The 19,513-nt window shown below is 36.9% G+C and overlaps 2 protein-coding genes across 2 annotated transcripts; one reads left to right on the forward strand and one right to left on the reverse strand.

Annotated features, from left to right (window-relative positions):
* Window positions 1-1,704: 1,704 nt before the first annotated feature.
* On the forward strand, window positions 1,705-4,342 carry LOC144557652 (uncharacterized). The gene is made up of 2 exons (XM_078306250.1): window positions 1,705-1,795; window positions 1,930-4,342. Exon 2 carries the CDS (start codon window positions 2,033-2,035, stop codon window positions 4,157-4,159), a length of 2,127 nt encoding a protein of 708 aa, XP_078162376.1. The 5' UTR covers window positions 1,705-1,795; window positions 1,930-2,032; the 3' UTR covers window positions 4,160-4,342.
* Window positions 4,343-4,822: 480 nt separating this feature from the next.
* Window positions 4,823-18,347, reverse strand: LOC144556772 (ARM repeat superfamily protein). Its single transcript, XM_078305207.1, has 20 exons — window positions 17,859-18,347; window positions 17,022-17,135; window positions 16,488-16,553; window positions 15,224-15,313; window positions 14,654-14,773; window positions 14,542-14,570; window positions 13,542-13,684; window positions 12,950-13,044; window positions 12,536-12,622; window positions 11,780-11,887; window positions 11,339-11,430; window positions 10,942-11,023; window positions 10,481-10,546; window positions 10,089-10,204; window positions 9,558-9,678; window positions 8,771-8,932; window positions 8,137-8,265; window positions 7,622-7,690; window positions 6,217-6,546; window positions 4,823-5,216 (listed from the first exon to the last, which is right to left on the reverse strand). Exons 1-20 carry the CDS (start codon window positions 17,949-17,951, stop codon window positions 5,112-5,114), a joined length of 2,217 nt encoding a protein of 738 aa, XP_078161333.1. The 5' UTR covers window positions 17,952-18,347; the 3' UTR covers window positions 4,823-5,111.
* Between the last annotated feature and the right edge of the window lie 1,166 nt (window positions 18,348-19,513).

Genomic DNA, 19,513 nt, shown 5'->3' on the forward strand with positions numbered 1-19,513 from the left:
TCTACCAAAACCACAATGTTAGCCATTTGTTGAGCATATTTTCGACAAGAACTAATTATTCACTAGATATTAAAATGATCATGATTCATGCATGAATCTTTCCACAAATTTCATGACATTTTCAACAAAACACTTCATGTAATTATTGATGATATATATCAGGAGGTGGCTTCAGCTCATAGATGGCATTAGGGCTGCAAACGAATCGAACTTACTCCAGTTTGAATTTGGTTTGAATTAATTTTGAACTAAATTTGATTTAAATTAATTTCGAATCGAATTTTTTATGAACTCAATTTTTCTTTTACGAACTTTTTTACGACAAGAAAGAGTGATTGTAGTCACCGAAAGCGGGAGGTGAAAGTCATCTAGGGTTCTAGAACTAAGAGTGAGGGTTACAACTTACGAGTTATGACTTATGGCTGGGCGGCCTTATGTTTTAACTTTTAAGTTATCAGCGAACATAAGTCATCAGCGGAAATCAATGCTTCACGTTACTTTGAATTTCGAACTAAAATAGTTTGCGAACCTATTTCGAACGAACTAGGTTCAGTTTGAATTTGATTTGAATTAATTTTAAACTATTTCGAATCGAATTTTTTACCAACTTTTTCGAATCACGAACTACGATTTTTTTGTGCATCCCTAGATGGCATAGATAGATCTTACTTAAAAGGTTGTAATTAATTACCATATATATATCAGTCAGCTTTGGGCCTTTTACAGTATGGGCAACTCAAGATTAGAATGGAATTAATGTTGGGCCTTGATAGAATGTATATAAAACGGAGTTCTGAGCTTCTGGCCGTGTACCAGACCAAAACCATATGGACTGCCAAATATAAAACCCACATGGGCCTAATTAATAATGGTTCCTTTACCTTCTTCGACCACACTAAAGCCCGCAAGTCCATAACTACGACTTTAATATATAATTTAATCTAATAAAAAAAGAATGATGCTCGTGAAAGTGGAATGCGTATCCTCTGCATTAACTCAAAGAGGAATTTTTTGAGTTAATGAATATCAACCGTCTGATTTTAAACGGAGTGAATTTGACTCTTGCATAGTTGCATATAATATAGGTATCCTTTAATAATAGTGCAGATTTATTTTGCACGAATCTTAAAACAGATCAAATGGTTGAGATGCATTAACTCAAAAAATTTCCTTTGAGTTAATGCAGATGATACGAACTTGAGAAAGTGTGCACAGTGAACGTAGGCAAAGGAGATAATAATCAGTGCAAGCAAATTAAGCACATGTCCGATTTTGGTGGAATATATTTTCCACTTTATATCAATAATATAAAATGTCGAATTTGGCCGCACCTTTAAGCAAAGCATAAAGAGAGAGAGAGAGAATTAATCTATTTATTCAGAGCAGATGTCCACATCTGGTGCTATTTGTGTCTAGATAGAAGAGTTGTCCCCCTCGAGTTCGGACCGTGCGATCTAACAGCTGATGTATCGATTTAAATAAATTGTCCTACTCTAACTCGAGGTTGTTCGACCAATACAGTTCATATTGAATCAAGCTGGATCGATCAATCAAATCAGACGGTCCAGATATAATGTAGCAGCTTCTGCCTATGCATGTAAAATTAGCTGAAGAAAATTCAGGAGACAGGAGCAGCTATCGTAGCAACTTTACGTACATAAAGTTGGGCTTGACCCCATTTTTAAAGTTGCTGCTAGTTGCCTATATGGTATTATCTCTTTTCCATTGCTTCCAGACTTCCAGTCTTCCACCATTTTGCTCAGCAAAGCACATAACACTTCATGTCCCCCTTAAGGTATAGATTGTTTGTTTTTTGTATGTAAAATTAATTTAAAAATATGGATGAGAACTTAATTTATCTGCTTAATTTTGAATCTGAAATCTATCTTCTTCTTTTTCTTTCCCTCTAAAATAGCTACCTTCATGCAGGATATATTACTATAATCCTTGACTGACTGAGCTAGAAACTAGAAAGAAAGAGTTTCAATCTTCATGCACGTGCGCTTAGAATTAATAAATAAATTTGAGAAAAATGCAAATAGTGAAAGAGAGCTGGAAGAGGCTATGGAATGCTGAAGAAATTAGAATCCTTGTGCTGGCAAGCCTAGGGTTTCAATTTGGGCTAGTGTTCTTTTCTCCCTTGAGGAAACGCACTTCCCAGAGGCTCCTCATCCTTCTTATCTGGTTGTTCTATCTCGTAGCCGATTACGTTGCTGTCTTGGCGCTCGGTAACCTTCTCAAGAGGCAAAATGAAACGGCTGACATCAATCACAGTCGACCTAGTAACGATCTCATGGCCTTTTGGGCTCCTTTCCTTCTCCTCCACCTTGGTGGCCCTGACACCATCACTTCATATTCAATTGAGGATAATGAGCTCTGGTGGAGGCATTTCCTCGGATTGGCCGTCCAGGTTGGAGTAGCATTTCTGGTATTGCTTGAGTTGGCAGCTGTTCCCAGGCTGCGTGTACCAGCTGCCTTAATTTTCATTGCTGGATTGGTAAAGTATTCGGAGAGAACTTGGTCTCTCCGTTCTGCCAGCATGGATCAATTGCGAGATTCAATGGTCAGGAAACCTGATCCCGGGCCTGATTATGCAGAATTCATGGAGACGTACGTCTGGCGAAGGGAAGCAGGTCAGAGCGCATATACTAAAAGAAAGAATGAGCCGCCACCAACCGCCATAATTTCGACCAGTACCAGTACCAGTACCGATACTGGCACATCTAATTCCAACCCTGATGGCACCCCACCAGGTAATAAAATTTATGACAAACACCTGATACTCAAGGCCTATAAATTATATAAGCAATTCAAGCCTGTTGTGGTAGACCTCATGCTCAGCTTCCAAGAGCGACAAGATAGCCAAAAATATTTTTGGGAATCCAATGTATCCCAGGCATTTAAAGTGGTTGAAATAGAGCTTTCTTTCCTGTATGATATCTTTCACACCAAGAGAATTCTTATCTGGAGTCTGCGTGGTTGCCTCTGGCGATTGATCTCTCTTGGGATGATCTCCTTTGCTTTCTTACTCTTTCTTATGAGCGATAAGAGAGGTTACACAAAACCAGATATCATAATATCATATGTTTTATTGGGTTCTGCTCTTTTCATGGAACTAGTTTCCCTTCTTCTAATAATGATCTCCGATTGGATGATAGTTGCACTTAAGAAACACAGTCAAGAGAAGCTGGCAGATGTTATTACCAAAGCGATGTCATGTTTTTTCCCCAAGGGCAAGCGCCGGTGGTCAAACTCGATGTTACAATTCAGCTTGTTGACCTATTCCAGGGAAGACAAAAAAACCATCTTTAACCAAATTTTGGGTATGATAAAAAAGGTGAAGGAGATGTGGGATAATTTTTGGTTCACTTTCTCTGTTCGGGTGCCACCCAAGTTAGAAGAGCTTTTTTTTGAAGAGCTCAAGACCAAGTCAATGAATGCACGAAACACGTCCGATTTCAAAGAGTTAAGAGATTGCAAAGGGGAGAAAGTACTCGAGCTGGAGAAATACGACCATTTGAGATGGAGCATTGATAAGGAATTTGACGAGAGCATTCTACTATGGCACATTGCCACGGATCTCTGCTTTCACACCGACACAGACAGTCCTCCATATCAAAACATTGAGACCGGTCATGATAGGAATGACAAAAACAGTAACCCATACAGTGAAATTAGTTTAGTAATGTCAAATTATTTGCTGTACCTTCTAATCATGCAACCGTCTATGATGCCGGCTGGGATCGGTAAAATAAGATTTCAGGATACTTGTGATGAAGCTAAGAATTTCTTTCGAAGGGAGGAAAGGGGGCTTACAAAAGCACAGGCAAGAGAATCACTGATGGATGTAGAGACCGAGGTGGATCCAGCGGAGGTAAAGGGAGACAGAAGCAAGTCGGTGTTGTTTGATGCGTGCCGGCTTGCAAAGGAGCTAAATCTGTTAGCGGAGGACGAGAGGTGGCAGGTTATCAGTAAAGTTTGGGTGGAGATGCTGGGCTATGCGGCGATTTCTTGCAAGACGTACTTCCATGCCAAGCAATTGAGCATGGGAGGCGAATTTCTCACGCACATCTGGCTGCTCATGGCTCACATGGGCATTGGAGAACAGTACCGTATCGAAGCAGGACATGCTGTTGCAAAGCTTGCCTTCAATAATTGAAATTTCGAACTCCCATGTTCTGTTTTACGTTATTAATTTCTTCTTAGTTTTTCTGGATCTTTTATTTTCTACGTATTGGATTGCTCGTGTGCTTTTTTAATTAGTACCATGTACCAACTTAAAATCTTTTAGACAGAATAACATGAAGAGAATGTGTGTGCTTAATAATATAATTATGTTGTATTTAATACTTCTTTATATATTTTTTCACCTCAAAACTTGAAGCCCTATCTAAAGCTGCAGATCCCCAAAAAGAAGGTAAGAAATAAAAACTATGATTCCCAAAATATATGTGGTATGTCTTAAGTGCTCAAGTAAACGACTTATAAACAACATCACGTTTACACCCCTATAATGTCCGCTGGATATCAAATGATCACGCATCTTTTCCGGCTGAATTTGAAAAACAAGTTTCATGGCTTTTCTATGAAATGCTTCATGCTTATTTTTCTTCAGATAACAGGGAATCATCACACAAGTCCAATCATAGATAGGATCACAGGACAACACTTTCGTATGTGCTTCAAATACACAAGGGTTTATTTTATCCTTCAATAAATAAACTATTTTAGCCATGCATAACAGGAATTAACAAAAGGTGCGACAACAGCATACACAAAATTACTAGGGAACTATTATCACCACCAAATGTACACATCATAATTTATTGAGAGAAATATTTATAAGGATCCGCATAACGAACCATCCACTCTGTTCACATGATCTTTAACTTATAAAATTACAAAGATCACATGAGAAGAACAAAAAATCTAAGAAGAAAATAAAAATAGCCACATGAAAAGAAGGGAAAGAATAATGAGAGGGGGGAGATTTCAAGCAAAACCTAACAACAGCCCAGTAAGCTAAGCAATACACTTGTTTCTTATGTACCAGCTCAAAAACCTTTTTTCCTCAGAAATAACAAAAAGGAAAAAGAAAAAAGAAACTGGCATTATTGAAAGCTTCTTGAGGTGGAGGCTCTAGAAGGAGGACGACTTATATCAGGAAGTGGCAATGCAAGGGATGGCGGGGCCATTTCTTCTCGCCTTAGCTCATCCTGCATAGATTTCATTGCAAAAGTTGTAATCAGTAACCATATCAGTAAACTTTTGCAGTATGGGCAACTCAAGATTAGCATGCAATTAATGTCGGGCCTCGATAGAGTTTATATAAAACTGAGTTCTGGCCATGTACCAGACCAAAACCATATGGACTACCAAATATAAAAGTGACACGGGCCTAATAATGATGTGGAATAGAGCAAGGATGCACTGTTGACCATTCAAGAAGAGTTCCATTACCTTCTTAGACTGTACCAAAGTTCATAACTATAACTTTTACCAAACGGATATAAAAGGAACCAAAAAAGGTGTCATTTGAATATTAAAGTTGGTTTATTCATCTCTTTTGCATCATTGTGTAACAATGAGGCTAACAAGAGCACCACACACCTAAAATCCTGTGCAGGCCCACTTAAATCTCAAAATCAACGACAGTCTGTCTGTGACAGGCCTAAAATACCAGCTTTTTCTTTCTTCTGTTATTTATTACAAGGGACATTGACGACTGGATTGCATTTAACATGTACATATCAGGGTTACCGCAGAAAGGGAACAGTACAATCCGAGGGAACCCAAACTCAGTATTTGGATCGAAAGATAATCAGAACGATTGGGTTGGAATGGAATATGATTTTTAGGAACAATATACAATTACTTGGAACGTGATCATAATTCATCAATATTCAATACTGATAATTTTATTAGTACATTAGACAAGAATTTTATCCACAGAACATTTATCATTTATCCGAGGAAAACCTGAAACTCTGTGCCAAACCTAGAAACATGCACAACATGTTCCAAAACCTCTCCTCAAATATTTATAGCTCCAAACATCACCACCCCAACTCAATCTAACAAAGAATTCGGAGGGAATTTTGAGACATTCACTGAAGGAATACATAAAAATGGAATAAAAGATTAAAGATGTCCTCTTGCCTTGCACTGTTAAAAATACACAGTAACTTGTGCAAATTAATTCCACAAATACCATACCTGAGTAAATGAACTTGATAAGCTCAGTCCTGAATCTGAATGCATAATGGTACTCTGACCCAGACCAGAAGTAAGGTTCAAAGTTGGCAGTGGCTTCAACTTGGCAAACTCACGGTGCTTATCCTGTGTCTGCACAAACTGATCAAGCCGGGCTGGGAAGTTGATCAACTTGTAAATGGAAGCTGCATCTTCTTCTGGGTTACCATTGCCATCTTCTGTTCTTATGGGAACATCATGTGGGGCTGGCGATAGCCGGGTCATTGCATCTGACAGACGAGATGAAGGAACTGTCTTTAGTCGGGTCCGCAAGATCTTGAAGGCCGAGCTTTGCTAAAATATCACAGAGAGAAAATATATAGAGAGGATAAAGAAATACAATAATAGCACATTATTTTTTTGGTTTTTTGTTTTCTTTACATAATTTGAAATGGTCGGCCAGTGTAACAAACTGATGAATAGACAGGTACTAATTGACCCAGAAGAATGCGACCATTTCGATCCCTTTTTTCTGGAACTGCTAATACTGGTACTGTCCTTTTTCTTGGTTCAACTGTTGTGGTAAAAAATTGACAATCCATACAAGAAGGCCAGAATAAATACAAAATAAAATAATAAAATAAGAAGACCAATATATTACACAAGACAAGCACTTGCTAGTACCATATAAAAGGCGACATGGCAAAAACAACACTGAAGGAAAGAAACAAAAATCTGTTTGTGTATTTATGCAATATCCAAGAAATAGAAAATGGAAGGTGACTTGCACAAATCCCTGAAACCTCGCAGTTAGAAAAACAAATATTAGGAGAACTTGCAACAAACAAAAGATTCTCTAGACTTTCTTAGCCAGTTAGTAAGCTAGAAGAGCTGAGATGTATATGTGACCATCAGCTTAGCATAAAGGTATCCATGCATAAAAAGAATCGAAGTACAGAAAGGTGGGAGAGAATATGTATATGGAGATAAGACTTCATTAGAGGACCTTGGACATAAAGCCTTCATCTGAATTTTTTTAATATAGGCCAGGAATCTGCAAGGGTCAATTGTAAAGAAACAGATCTGTTATGGGAAAAGAAAATAGCGACAAGAAAGAGAAACCCAGGTACTGAGATAAACAGGATTGTTGAAGAAATAGGAGCGGGTATTTTGTAGGGTAAAACCCTTATGACAAGCCATTATTCGGAAGCAGTTAAGTATCAAAAGGAAAGTTCAAGAATGCCAGCATGTCAGGTTCCAATGTTTCATTGAAGGCATCACATATTTAACTTAATTGGCCGCAGATGGTTTCAGCAATGCGATATATCAAAAATTCATATGCAAAAAAGATATACAAGATTTTCCTAATCAGTTATATCTGAAAGGGGATTCCGGCACACAACAGTGCAGAGATATACAGAAGGCACACCTGAGGGAGCAACATTAGAAGACCATAGAGACATTTCACAAGCCATGTATGTTTTTCAGGCTCAAGAAGCTGCAAACAATACATAAGCAAATTATAACTTAGAAATCGGTAGCAAAGAATCTAAAGAAAATTAACTGTATTTTCTTTTAACTCTCATAACCCAGAAGGGATCAGCTTTAACTAACAATATAGATAGGTACAGTACCAGATTAGTTTAGTACCAGCATATCTGTTTTTTTACCAAAATGATGGGTACATCACATGCAAAAGTAGTAAATGCTCCGAAGGATAATGCAAGTAATACAACCATGATGGACAAATCAATACAAGAATGGTTTCTTTTAATCTCAGAAGTCAGAACCCTAAAGGGTTCAGGTTTAACTAACAATTTAAATTGGCACTGTCGGGTCAATTTGAGAGCAGTAAATGTTCTAAATAATAATACCTAGTAGTACAACCATGCTAGACAAATCAATACAAGAATGGTTTTAGATGTAAAAGATGGTCCAAAATACCTGCAAACGAAGGTAAGAGAAGATGGGGGTTTCAAGGAGACGAATAAGCTTGTCAAGGTGTACCAAGAATTTTATGTTTATGTCCTCATCCTTCAATGATTGTATCACACAACTTGCGTGATGATATGCCTTTTATTACAAGAGCAAAATTTAGTCAAATGAGAGCAAGAGTTTATGCAAACAAACTTAACTACATTACACATTGCAATTTTGGCGGTTCATAGCACAAGCTGCTTCACCACTTCTATAGGAGAAGAGTTTACCGACTAAGTGTAGTAGTTTATTTATATTGTTACTGTACAAACTTAGTGTATTTTTGGTAATTTTTGTGTTTGTTGGGATTAAACCTTAGATGCCAGAGGCTTAATTCTAAATAACATATTGCAACAGAACAATGAACAACTAAGAGAACTGGTATGGGACAAATCAGGTGCATAACAGTGCTAAGCTTTAGATACAAAGTTTAATAAATATTCACAACCAAAATAGAGTAACATACATCATGCCATAGATTATACAGCTGTCATGGAATATTAATTTTTTCTATTTTATAAAAAAAAAAAAGTGGTTTTTGAAAATTGTTGTTACAATATCTGGAGCGTAAATATCTTCGAATACAAAAATAGAACCAAACCTGAGCAAGAAAGCAGAGGGTAATAGTAGCCATGGCGGAGTGACACCAAGAAGGGTACAAAGACAAGAACAATTCTTTGCCAGAGGAATTCATCATAGTCTGCTTCAGGATCGCCCTAAGCCCAGCCAATTCAGCTGATGTCACTAGAATCAAGTTCAGAGCCTGGAAATTATTACAAAAGTAATAAATAGAAAATCTCTGAATAGTTCTTATGAAAGCAGGAATATTGCATAGAGAGTTGTAGACTCTTGCAGTCAAAGAATCATCAAGGATGAATACAGCTGTCATATAGTCAATCTAGAGTCTCAAACTGTGACATTAATGAAAAAGAAATTTACTCCAAATTATACTTCACAAGTGAAATGATACAAAAACCACCAGACGGTGCATATAAACAATATCACAATGTTTAATAGCAAGCAATATCTTTTTGGAAGGTATATATTTGAAACTATTGTTGCTTACTAATCATGATCAAAATGAACCATTTGGATTAAATGACCAACTAGTCGTGCAAATTGAATCATGAACCATTAAGTATCAGATCAGGTCTACTGTGTTGTCAGCACATTCATATACAGCTCAATAGCAAAAACGCACTGGTTTGGTCATATTAAAAAATCTTTTCATTTTTTTTTTAAGTTGTGAGTATTCAGCTCCCATGGGAACTAAGGATTATGGGCTCTAATATGAAGTTCCACTAGTAGTAGATAGCATATGCTACCAGAATATATCTGCCTAGAGAGTCATCCGTAGTCCATCCTGATTATGCTTGAGAGGAACTAACCTGAATCATAGTAGCAGCAAAGTCGAGGTCACTTTCTTTCCCAAGTATAATAGAAAACTCACGATAAACTCTTTCAGCACCCAGAAGGACACAGAGCCGGCGTACAACCAAAGGACCCCTCCTGATAGAAAAGGAAAAGTAATTTATATTTTTCCTAATTGGAATAAGCCCTTGAATTATTCTATGTTCTCTCTCTAATCAAAACCAGCCAATAATCACAGAGAAAAGAAATACATTCCACGGGGACCGGACTGAATTTGAAGTTCCAGCCAAAAGCAATCCTGAAAACCCCAAGGCAGCAGTGATACAGAAAAAATATTCAATGCCAGGAAATAGCAGCCCAAGTTGTAATACCTGCCATGCACCAGACAACCTATACTATATTTGAGCAATTATCTACCCCAAGTACAGCAGGATACAGAGACTAAAACAGGGATTGCCATAGAACAACCACCAATTGTCCAAGAACTGGAGAGGGAAAATCATGGCAGGTGTAATTGCGAAGGCAAAAAGGAAAAAGAAAGTTTATACTTTTCCAAGAGGGAGTTATTCGATTTGAAGTTGCTGAGTAGATGGGTCGCAAGATTGGTGAAGTGACGAGTCTCTCGGGCAACGCAAGCATGCACTTCTAGTACCAACAACACAACCTGGATATAAGGCAAGGTTTTCAGTAGAAAATTTTGGAATTAGATTCAACCTGATTAACCCTTAAGATTCAGGCCAAGAGGAAATGGTCAGTTGGAATATAGATATGCACCCATGCCAATAAACCTAGTTTTCTACATCTCAGACGGCGCAGCTCAAAAGGCACAGTAGACAGGTAAAAATTATAATGCATGTAAAAGTTGGGTTGATAAATCATATTGACACTAAACCATTAAAACGGTGCATGTAAAAGGGATAAATGCTCAAAAGAGACATACCTCTTCAGAAGGATCTGAAAGTGCATTCAAAAGTGAACTAAAGATGTCATCCATGTATATTATTATCTGGGAAAATTAAAACAAAATAAATGAAAACGGTCCAAACAGAAAACCAGAAGACCAGATTCAGAAGCAAAGGAAATGAGTGTTGCATGGTTTATGAGAAATAGATACTGTAGTTAGGTGTAAGTCCAAACTAAGCAAACTTTAGTTTGATAGATAATTCAACCTAAACATTGCATCCTTCAATATCAAGACACATTACTTGGGTGCCATACAGGAACCTGGGTATACCATGATGCATCACCAAAATGAACCAATCTATATCAAGTATGACTTGTTATTCTTTTTACCACAACAAAGGGTTCAAGCGACTGAACCAGATACAGAACCGCTTAGGCTCGATACCACCACAATTCAGTACCAAATTTTAAAACATAGCTATTTGAAGTAAAAGGTACCTCATTTTGATATTTTAAAACAAGATTTTGAATCCAACGCAGTGCTTCAATCCTAGTCGCCTCAAAATCACTATTTAATTCTCTGAGAAAATAATGCAAGAAATAAGTTATCTTTTTGTTTATAATTATCTGACTAGTGAAGCTTTAAAGAAAGGCCAGCTGGAAAAATACCCTAACCAAGATTTTACTTGTATAGTGCTTGTTTTTTCAGCTTTGAATTTTTTAATCTGGGTTTTTCTGTAGCAGCTTGTTTTATGCAAATAGTTACAGGGATAGTGGATGAGAACTAAGTAGACACAAGGCAAATAGAGCGAGGAAAAGAGAGGGAGAGGGAAGATGGATGGATGGATGGACGGACGGAGGGAGGGAGGGAGAGTGGGAAAGAGAGAGAGAGGACCTCCTTGCAATTTGGAGAACTTTCCCAACATCAAATCCTTCAGACGGTTCAGGTTTCAATCCACGGAGCTCTTCATTGGTCTCACAGGCAACCTTCACATCGAATTTAAAGACAGATATCAGTAAAAAAATTCATGTTGCAAATGAAACAACTTTACCATATGCAAACCACACCCAATGTTCCAGATATTAGCAAGTAACAACCCAAGATAATTTTGATAAATGAAATAACCCAAACCTATAATAGTTTCATGCACTGTACATAAGGCATGGCACTCTCAAGCACACTGTACATAAGTTGATTATGACATTGACTCACTCAAGCTAATATAAGTTTGTAGTATTGTTGGAAGCAACCGAAATAAGGTTGGATGTTTATCGGAAACACACGATCTAAATTGCAAAACATTATATAAAGGAGTGGTTTAAAAAAGCCTGATACCACTCGTATTTTCTCTTCTTTGTCAGATATACACGGCAATATAGCCCCCAAAACATCGGCATAGTGAGGCACGAGTTGTTCACCACCAAGTTTTACAAACTCATTTACCTAAATTAAATAGAGCAGTCCACTTTAAATTCAGAACATTAATATAAAACAGATTGACTAGCATGTATCAATCACTACTGATACAGTATTAGTTTATTCAAGCCTATATTATCAGAACAATATTAGTTTGGTAGTTATCCTTGTTCTGGTTTGGAAACATTTGTCCCAGAATATCACCAAAGCATTGCCACTGCCATGCCTTTTCATCCATCATCCATTATACCTTGTTTGTAGCAGCATTACTACTATTGACCTGTTTAGAATTTTTAAGGGTTCTTTAGTGATTTAATCTTCAGCAGTTCTAAAACCCATCTTCGACGCTTTTGGATATATCATCTGAACCACAACAAAGCCTCCTAACTACCATATAACTCATTGGAAACAAGAGAAAATGTTCCTAGCCCCTACCGACTTTCTTTCTAAGACTTTCCACTGCTCATCTCCAGATAAATGAGAATTGAGAGGATTTACTTCTCAAAAATTGGAAAAGAATAAAAAATAGTCATATTTTTTTTTCGCATTTTGGAGGGCATGGGCAGTGCAGAGGTCTTGTAGCGAATACATAATAGTTATCCACATTTTTTAGTTTTGTTCTGGGCTGATAAAAAAAGATTAAAATGATAAAAGATAAGTATTTTCCAACATTACCCATATAACAGCTGTTAAACGAGTGAATTCATCAGTAGATCCGCATCGCCTGACCAATATTTCAGCCATGCGACCATAATCTACATTCTGCACATGGATACATAACAAAAGATTGAGAAAGCCTCCAAAAATAGCCTCATGACAAATTTTAGCTAGTGAACAATAACCAAAAAAAAACAATGAAAAGAAAAGGAACTTTTTGGTAGCGCCTTCAAAGAGGAATTCTCTTTTTGAGTCACCGGGCACAGCCTTAAAAATTCCTTACATATCACTCTCTTTGGAGGAATAAGGGTGACTATGAGCTGAATTCAAGCCTCATCCCCAAATCACCACTTGGGATAAATACAAAACATCTCAACCAAAGTATAAATCAGTACTTAAAAAAAGAGCACTTAATGGAGGATTAGGACTTACTGGAGAGTTCTTAATTTCTTGGAGAAATTCAGAGAGAGCAGCATCAGCTTGCTGCCTTATTTCAAGGCTAGAATCACTCAGCATGTTAAATAAACCTACAACAATTATCAGATAGAACTCTTAAAAATGAAAAAAAGTGTCGTTATATACATTTGATGAAATGAATAGCAAGTATTGTTTTGTATACTCAATGTAACGCCCAATGAAATCATTTATTAAAGGCTACAGGATTAAAAAAAGATTAGGATATTATAACTAATTGATTTTTCCGATAATGTATTTAATTTTATTTCATGAAAAGGTAGAGTGACTAAAGTGCATTACAATGAATGGATTACATTTAGGAATCCTATTACATTTGCTACTTTTAGCAGGGCATGAGGTTGCCTCTATTTCTTTGCCTTAGTTTTGGGATGATGTTATGGCAAAGTAGAGGTGTCTAATAACTAGATGGAATTGAAACGTACAGAGCTTATCACATATACATTGAAGTATTACCATGAAGTACATATTTTATAAATACAAGTAAGCTCCCTTTCTTGGTTAATGAAATATAATGGGTATTTTTGCCTAATTATAAAAAAAATATTACCATCAAGAAAATCAGGCAGGAAACCAAGCATGTCAATATCAGGAACACTATCCAAAACGGTGATCCAGCCCACCAAAAATTGCCGCACATAAGGATTCAGGACATTCATTCTCTCTTTCAATAGAGGTATGAATTCTTCTATGCTATAGCAATTCAATATGAAAGAATAATTATAAAAATCTAGGTGTAAACACATAAATAATTTAAATCTATATCATTTTTTCATGTGCCAGGCCCAAAATTCTTCTGTTAGACATAGAGGCAGTTTTAAAAAATTTAATGAAGATTATCCAGAAGTCCATTAGCATATTATACCCGATGTTTGCTGCATACATACAAATAAAATACAACATTTTCATATGATTACACATGATGAGGACATAGATTAGTGTTATGGAGAAGGTCTACTGGGATAAATGTTGACTGTGTGTATCAGATGATCTTTTTTTTCCCCCAAGGACCGATTGATCGAAAATGAAGCCCAATGGACTAAGAAATTTGGTCCTCAAACCATGTATGAATTGATTATGCAGTGGTTCACTTGAGTTGATACAAAATTCTGGGGCCATAGTCGTTATACTTAAATCATTGGACATCGAGTCTACGCAGCAGGTGCCATTTCACAACTCCCAGAAAGGGTTGTCTAGGTGTGTGCATGACAAATATTGCATGTTATTTGAAAATACAAGTAAACTGTGGAGCTGAGGGAAAAAAAATGCATATCAAAATGGCACAAAAGCACAATGGCCTGAGACTTGGAATGCAGACCCCATATATATATCCACTGAGATGTACAGGACCCTATACTGGTTTTGCACTGCTAGATCTCACAATAATGACTGCTTATATCTGTTGTGCTTTCTTGATTTGTACACAAATAAAGTTTATGCATATGGACTGAATCAAGGCTTAAACACTGACAATCCCGTACTACCATAAACAATACTATTACTCTGGTTACAAATTCTCAAAATTAAGAACATAGTCCAAAATTGCACACCTGAAAGAATCGCTCTCCGTGACAATATCCTAGTTGAAGAACATCAACTGATTAATTCCAGAAAAAAATCCAAAATAAAACTCAAACTAGATTGTTCTCATAGAAAGCAGACCTTAACCAGCCTATCTAAGAGATGGGCAGCACTCTGTACATTTGCATCAGAATCTGCACTGAGCTTGCAGAGAGCATCAAATATTTTATTGAAAAAAACAATGAACTCCCCCCGCACAACCTACAATAAATAGGCATGGTCAAAAAGATATTCGTACTCCCTCCCGTAATTAGGTTCCACTGGATTTCATGATCGAAGAAGGCATCAACAATACAGCTGGAAATTCACATATCTGTCAAAAGACATCTACTAATTTTAAAATGTAGAGCCCAATATATCAGAATGACACCAAAAACAACAGATGCCAAATAAAATGATATTACAACAGAAAATGACCCGAAATGTCGTGACTGGAATAGCCACAACATTATAATTAAATATCCATATATGTATTTTTTTTAAGATCAAATGTACCAACTCATTTTGTTAGGGGAGACAAAAGAGATCAAATAGAAGTATGAACTTCACTCTCTGGTGGTACTTGAGTCACTCTTGAACTATCACTGCATTTTACTGCCCAATTTGAAATTTATATCTCGAAAAAGAAGAAAAATAGTGGTAAGCACTTACCTTTGCAATGTTGTAAAGAGCTTCACAAGCATAGTAGCGAACCCTGCTATCGTGGTCCCCAAAGGATTCAACGACAGGTGGTACAATATTCTGATGATTTGGAGGAATGTCAAAAATTAGAGGAAAAAAAAGCAGAAATTGAACTTGCAAAAAAAAGATGATACATTTAAAAGATATCCATCTTTTCATGTGCCGCGTTAAAGGTTTTCTGTGGTTCACGTAGCTGAAAGTAGAATTGTCAGGCCACTGCACATCATCCCTTCAAGTTGACGTCTATGATGCCACTCTCATGTTAAGAATGTTCCTTTCATTTGATCTTTAATTGCTTGTCTTTATGGTTCATATGGCTGGTTTAGTAGTTTTGGTCTGTATATGTTTAGTACGACCATTAAATTTCCTGGTTTTAACGGTACCAGTTAGGCAGATTGTGGTACTGATGGTATTTCAGGTCCTATGGTAGGTTGGCAGGGTAGTTAGTTTTGGTTAGTAGTATTAGCTTCTGCTATGTTTGTAATGCTTTTGAACTTGAATTCTTTTGATAGAAACTGATATTGCCATTATTCATAAAAAAAAGCTTCTTTTAAATGAGAAAATGTAAAGAAAATTAATCAGTATGGAGGAGTGTGCCTTGCAAGTGAACAGGCACAACATATTTCAGCTAAAGCCAAGAACCAAAAAAAAGAAAAAAAGAAATGAAGAATGGATTTAGTTGGTTATATAGCAAAATAAGAAGTCAAGTTCAGCTTTTGTTAACAAGTGGAAAGATACAAAAGAAGAAGTGAACAGGTTGAATTACTGTAGGAAAACTTCATTAGATGAAATAAAAAGTGCAGTTGGTTGTAGGAATTAAAATTTCCACAGCACTTTACCTCTATTCATACCTGTTGGTATTTACATCATGATCATTTGCCTATTACAAATCCAGATAAGGGTGTCATAGTGGATTATAAACAAATGAAGAGAATAGACTCAGTTTTCCAGTGGCTAGAGAAATGCAGACAAGATAAGACCTAAATAGGTCAAACAAATGTGTAATGATGAAAGATCTATTACACTAGAGAAAAAGAAGACAAAGAAAGAACCGGATGGGTTAGAATAATTCTGCAATGCGATAGCATCCCTACATTACATACAATATAAAAGAGCAGATAGAAAGATCTCTTAGATCCCTTAGCATTTGATACTGTTTCATTTGGTTGAGTGAGTACTAGAACAGGCATGTCATAAACCTTGGGTATGCAAAGAATAACAAAAGTTCACCTACTTCAAGGTGAGGCCCAGCTTCAGTCGTAAGACCAACTGTTACTGCTGCAAGTCCAATTAATCCACCCTGCAATATCATAGAAGCCCCGGAAGGTTTTCAAATCAGTAACAAGTGACTCACCTAAAATGATATTAAAAGAAAAGAAAATTTGGCAGAAACACCTGGCACTTTCAATAAATCAGACCCGCCATGCTACTAAGAGTTTAGTGAGGATGAAGGCCTAAATGGCTCCCCTTTACAATTCCAAGATAACGTAGTTACTTTTTCAAAATTCTCTAACAATACTGTAACAATGAGTTCTTTTGCATTTGTTCACCTAAGATGGAGGCCTTAATCATGTGATAGTGCATAAACCAAGAGTTATTTAACTGGCCAGTCAACCAAATAGACCCCAGTCATTAAGTAGGAAACAAGCCAACAAAAACAATGTGTCTAAATAAGTGGTCTGCATGTTGATACCAAACAATATGTCAGTTTATGATTTAACAGAGAATAATTTTATATAACAAAAGTAGCAAAACAAAAGGGAAGAACCTTTCTGTGATTGGCCTGAGCAGAATGGGTGAAGTCGTCTATTAGCATTCTAATCAGAGCCGCTATCTTGTCATGCTCACCTGCTGCTGCCAGGTTCTTTGTTATCCCTTCTATCTGTTCCCGTTTTATTCTCATGTTACTCTTCAGCAATAGTACATTTATTTAATTGAGGATTGAAGATTTAAAGTAGAAGAAGAAATAATAAGAGCATTCCACGTTTCAAGAAAAGCATTTTCCATAAAGGTATCAAATGCAACATTTCATGAAATATTCCTATAACTGGTGTTAAGTGTATAAATCACACTTAAGATGAGGTGGTTATGCCAGGATAGACTGACACCTCACTATTTCCTGGCTTCAAGTGATCAAGATCCTTTGAGATACTAAAGACATGAAATATTTCTACCTATATAGAACAGTTGTCGTCAAATTTACTATATTTGGATAGTACATCAGTGAGGAGGAGAGAGAGAGAGAGAGAGAGTCTTGGACTTCATGAAGATCTATTTTTGGGTAATTTCCCCATTTATCTACCATATATCTAGAAATATAAAACAATTCGGAGGATAAATCTGGTAATAATTATCAAAAGGATCAAATCAGTGTTGCGGGACTAACAGAGAAGAAGTGGAATTGGGAAATCAAATACTAATATCAGAAAATACCACAAGTACACGTCAGATGAAGCTAATTCCCTCGTCCTTACAAAAATGGAAAAAAAAATTACGTTTTTTGTTTCTCATTTGGCATCCTACTTCTCATCTTCTCAATAGTCTGCTCTACCAATGGGCAAAACTTTAGTAGCAAAATAGTTCAAAAATAAGAGAGATCAAGAACCTCGAGAGCTGCATTTTTTCGTTTCTCGTAAAGCTTATCCGAGAGATTCCTTTGTACAGAAGCGGGAACAACAGTCGATGCGTCAATTGCCATGGCGGTATAATATAATCGCACAGATATTCCCGCTCTGCAAATTGCTATATGCTTCGACAAACGATCCAAAAGTCAATTCGCCCCCTGATCTTCTCCTTTTCAAGCTGGAACATAGCAATTCACCAACAAACCAGAAAGAGAAAATAAAACCCTACGAGTTTCTCCTTTGCTCGCGAGATTGTTAGAAAAAACCCTAGCTCTCGATCGAGCGAGTGTAGAAAGAAATCTACTTACCCGCAGAAGAGGGTAAATGAGAAAAAGTGGAGAGAGAGGGGAGAGAGAACGGTGCGATAGTTTTCCTTAGTTTAATTTTTCCTTTTTTTGAGGGCTATGTATAATTTTCGCAAGGACGCTCTTTCCGTTTTCCGCAAATTCCAGTATCTCCTTGGCGAGATGCTTCCGTAGAGTTGGTCTATAGCTCATTTGTGAACCGGGGAATACGGGCATGGTATGGTGAATCCGTATCTTCAGCCCATATACGGACAGTCCAGATTTATTCTCATGAATTAGCCATAGACCATGTCCGTATATGGGCTGAAGATACGGATTTATTCTCGGCCAGTATTATTTGTGCTTTAAGATTTATGTCAAGTTAAAATACGGATTCTGGACCATATGTTTCAATTGTTTTACATGGGTGTCGATCGGTCAATCCTCGCCTTTCTACTTTTTGCAAAGTGAGAAATAAGGTAGAAGAGCTTTTTTTTTTCTTTTTTATTAATGACAAGTCCGAATGGGATAAATTTCAAACCTCTAACTTCGGTCTATCTCCCATATACCGGATAAATTCACAGCAGTTGCGTTCTTATTCTTTTTAACTTAAAAACCTGCGTAATTAGAGCATCTCCAACGCTGAAATTGCAAATCAATTTCAAAACAGCTGTCAATTTGAAATGAGCAATTAATTGCAAAGCAGTTACATTCTTGAAGTAACACTAATTGCAAAGGTTTATATTACACGAATCTTAAAGAGGAGTGGACCTTCCATTTATTTCTCCCACCATTCTCTCTCCCTATTTTATTGAAACTTTCTCTCTATTTTTTATTGAAAACTTGGTCGGAGGCTGTGAAGGGTAATGAGAAGAGAAGAGAATGAGACACACTAGTTTTTTTAGAAGTGGGTTTTGGGCTTTTGGCAGCGAAGGGAAGAGCCGAAATTTTTATTAATAGAAAATATAATGATAAAATATTGAAATTAGAGAAATCTTTCGGATTTTATTTAGAAATAGGGAAAACGTGATGGAAAATCACGGTCAGTGGCCGTTATAGTTTATCACGAACAGTATTAGCCCTTAATTAACCATTTTCAACTGAGCTTCACCTTCTAACTGAACCGGAGAAAAAACCGAAAAAAAAACCCTGTCTGTTATATGTTGAAACGGCCAGACTGTCCGTGATAGCATGCTACGGCCAGGAGAAAACAGCGAAAAAACAAATAAAAACCTGTCCGTGATGCCTAGTACCGGCCAGAGGAAAAAAAAGCAGGTCGTGATGGGCCATCACGGACAGGGGTGCGCACCGTAAAAAAAATATCGGTCCCCTTCCCATCACGGCCAGACCCT

This window comes from Carex rostrata, chromosome 7 (assembly GCF_964058835.1).
Source record: "Carex rostrata chromosome 7, lpCarRost1.2, whole genome shotgun sequence".
NCBI lineage: Eukaryota > Viridiplantae > Streptophyta > Magnoliopsida > Poales > Cyperaceae > Carex > Carex rostrata.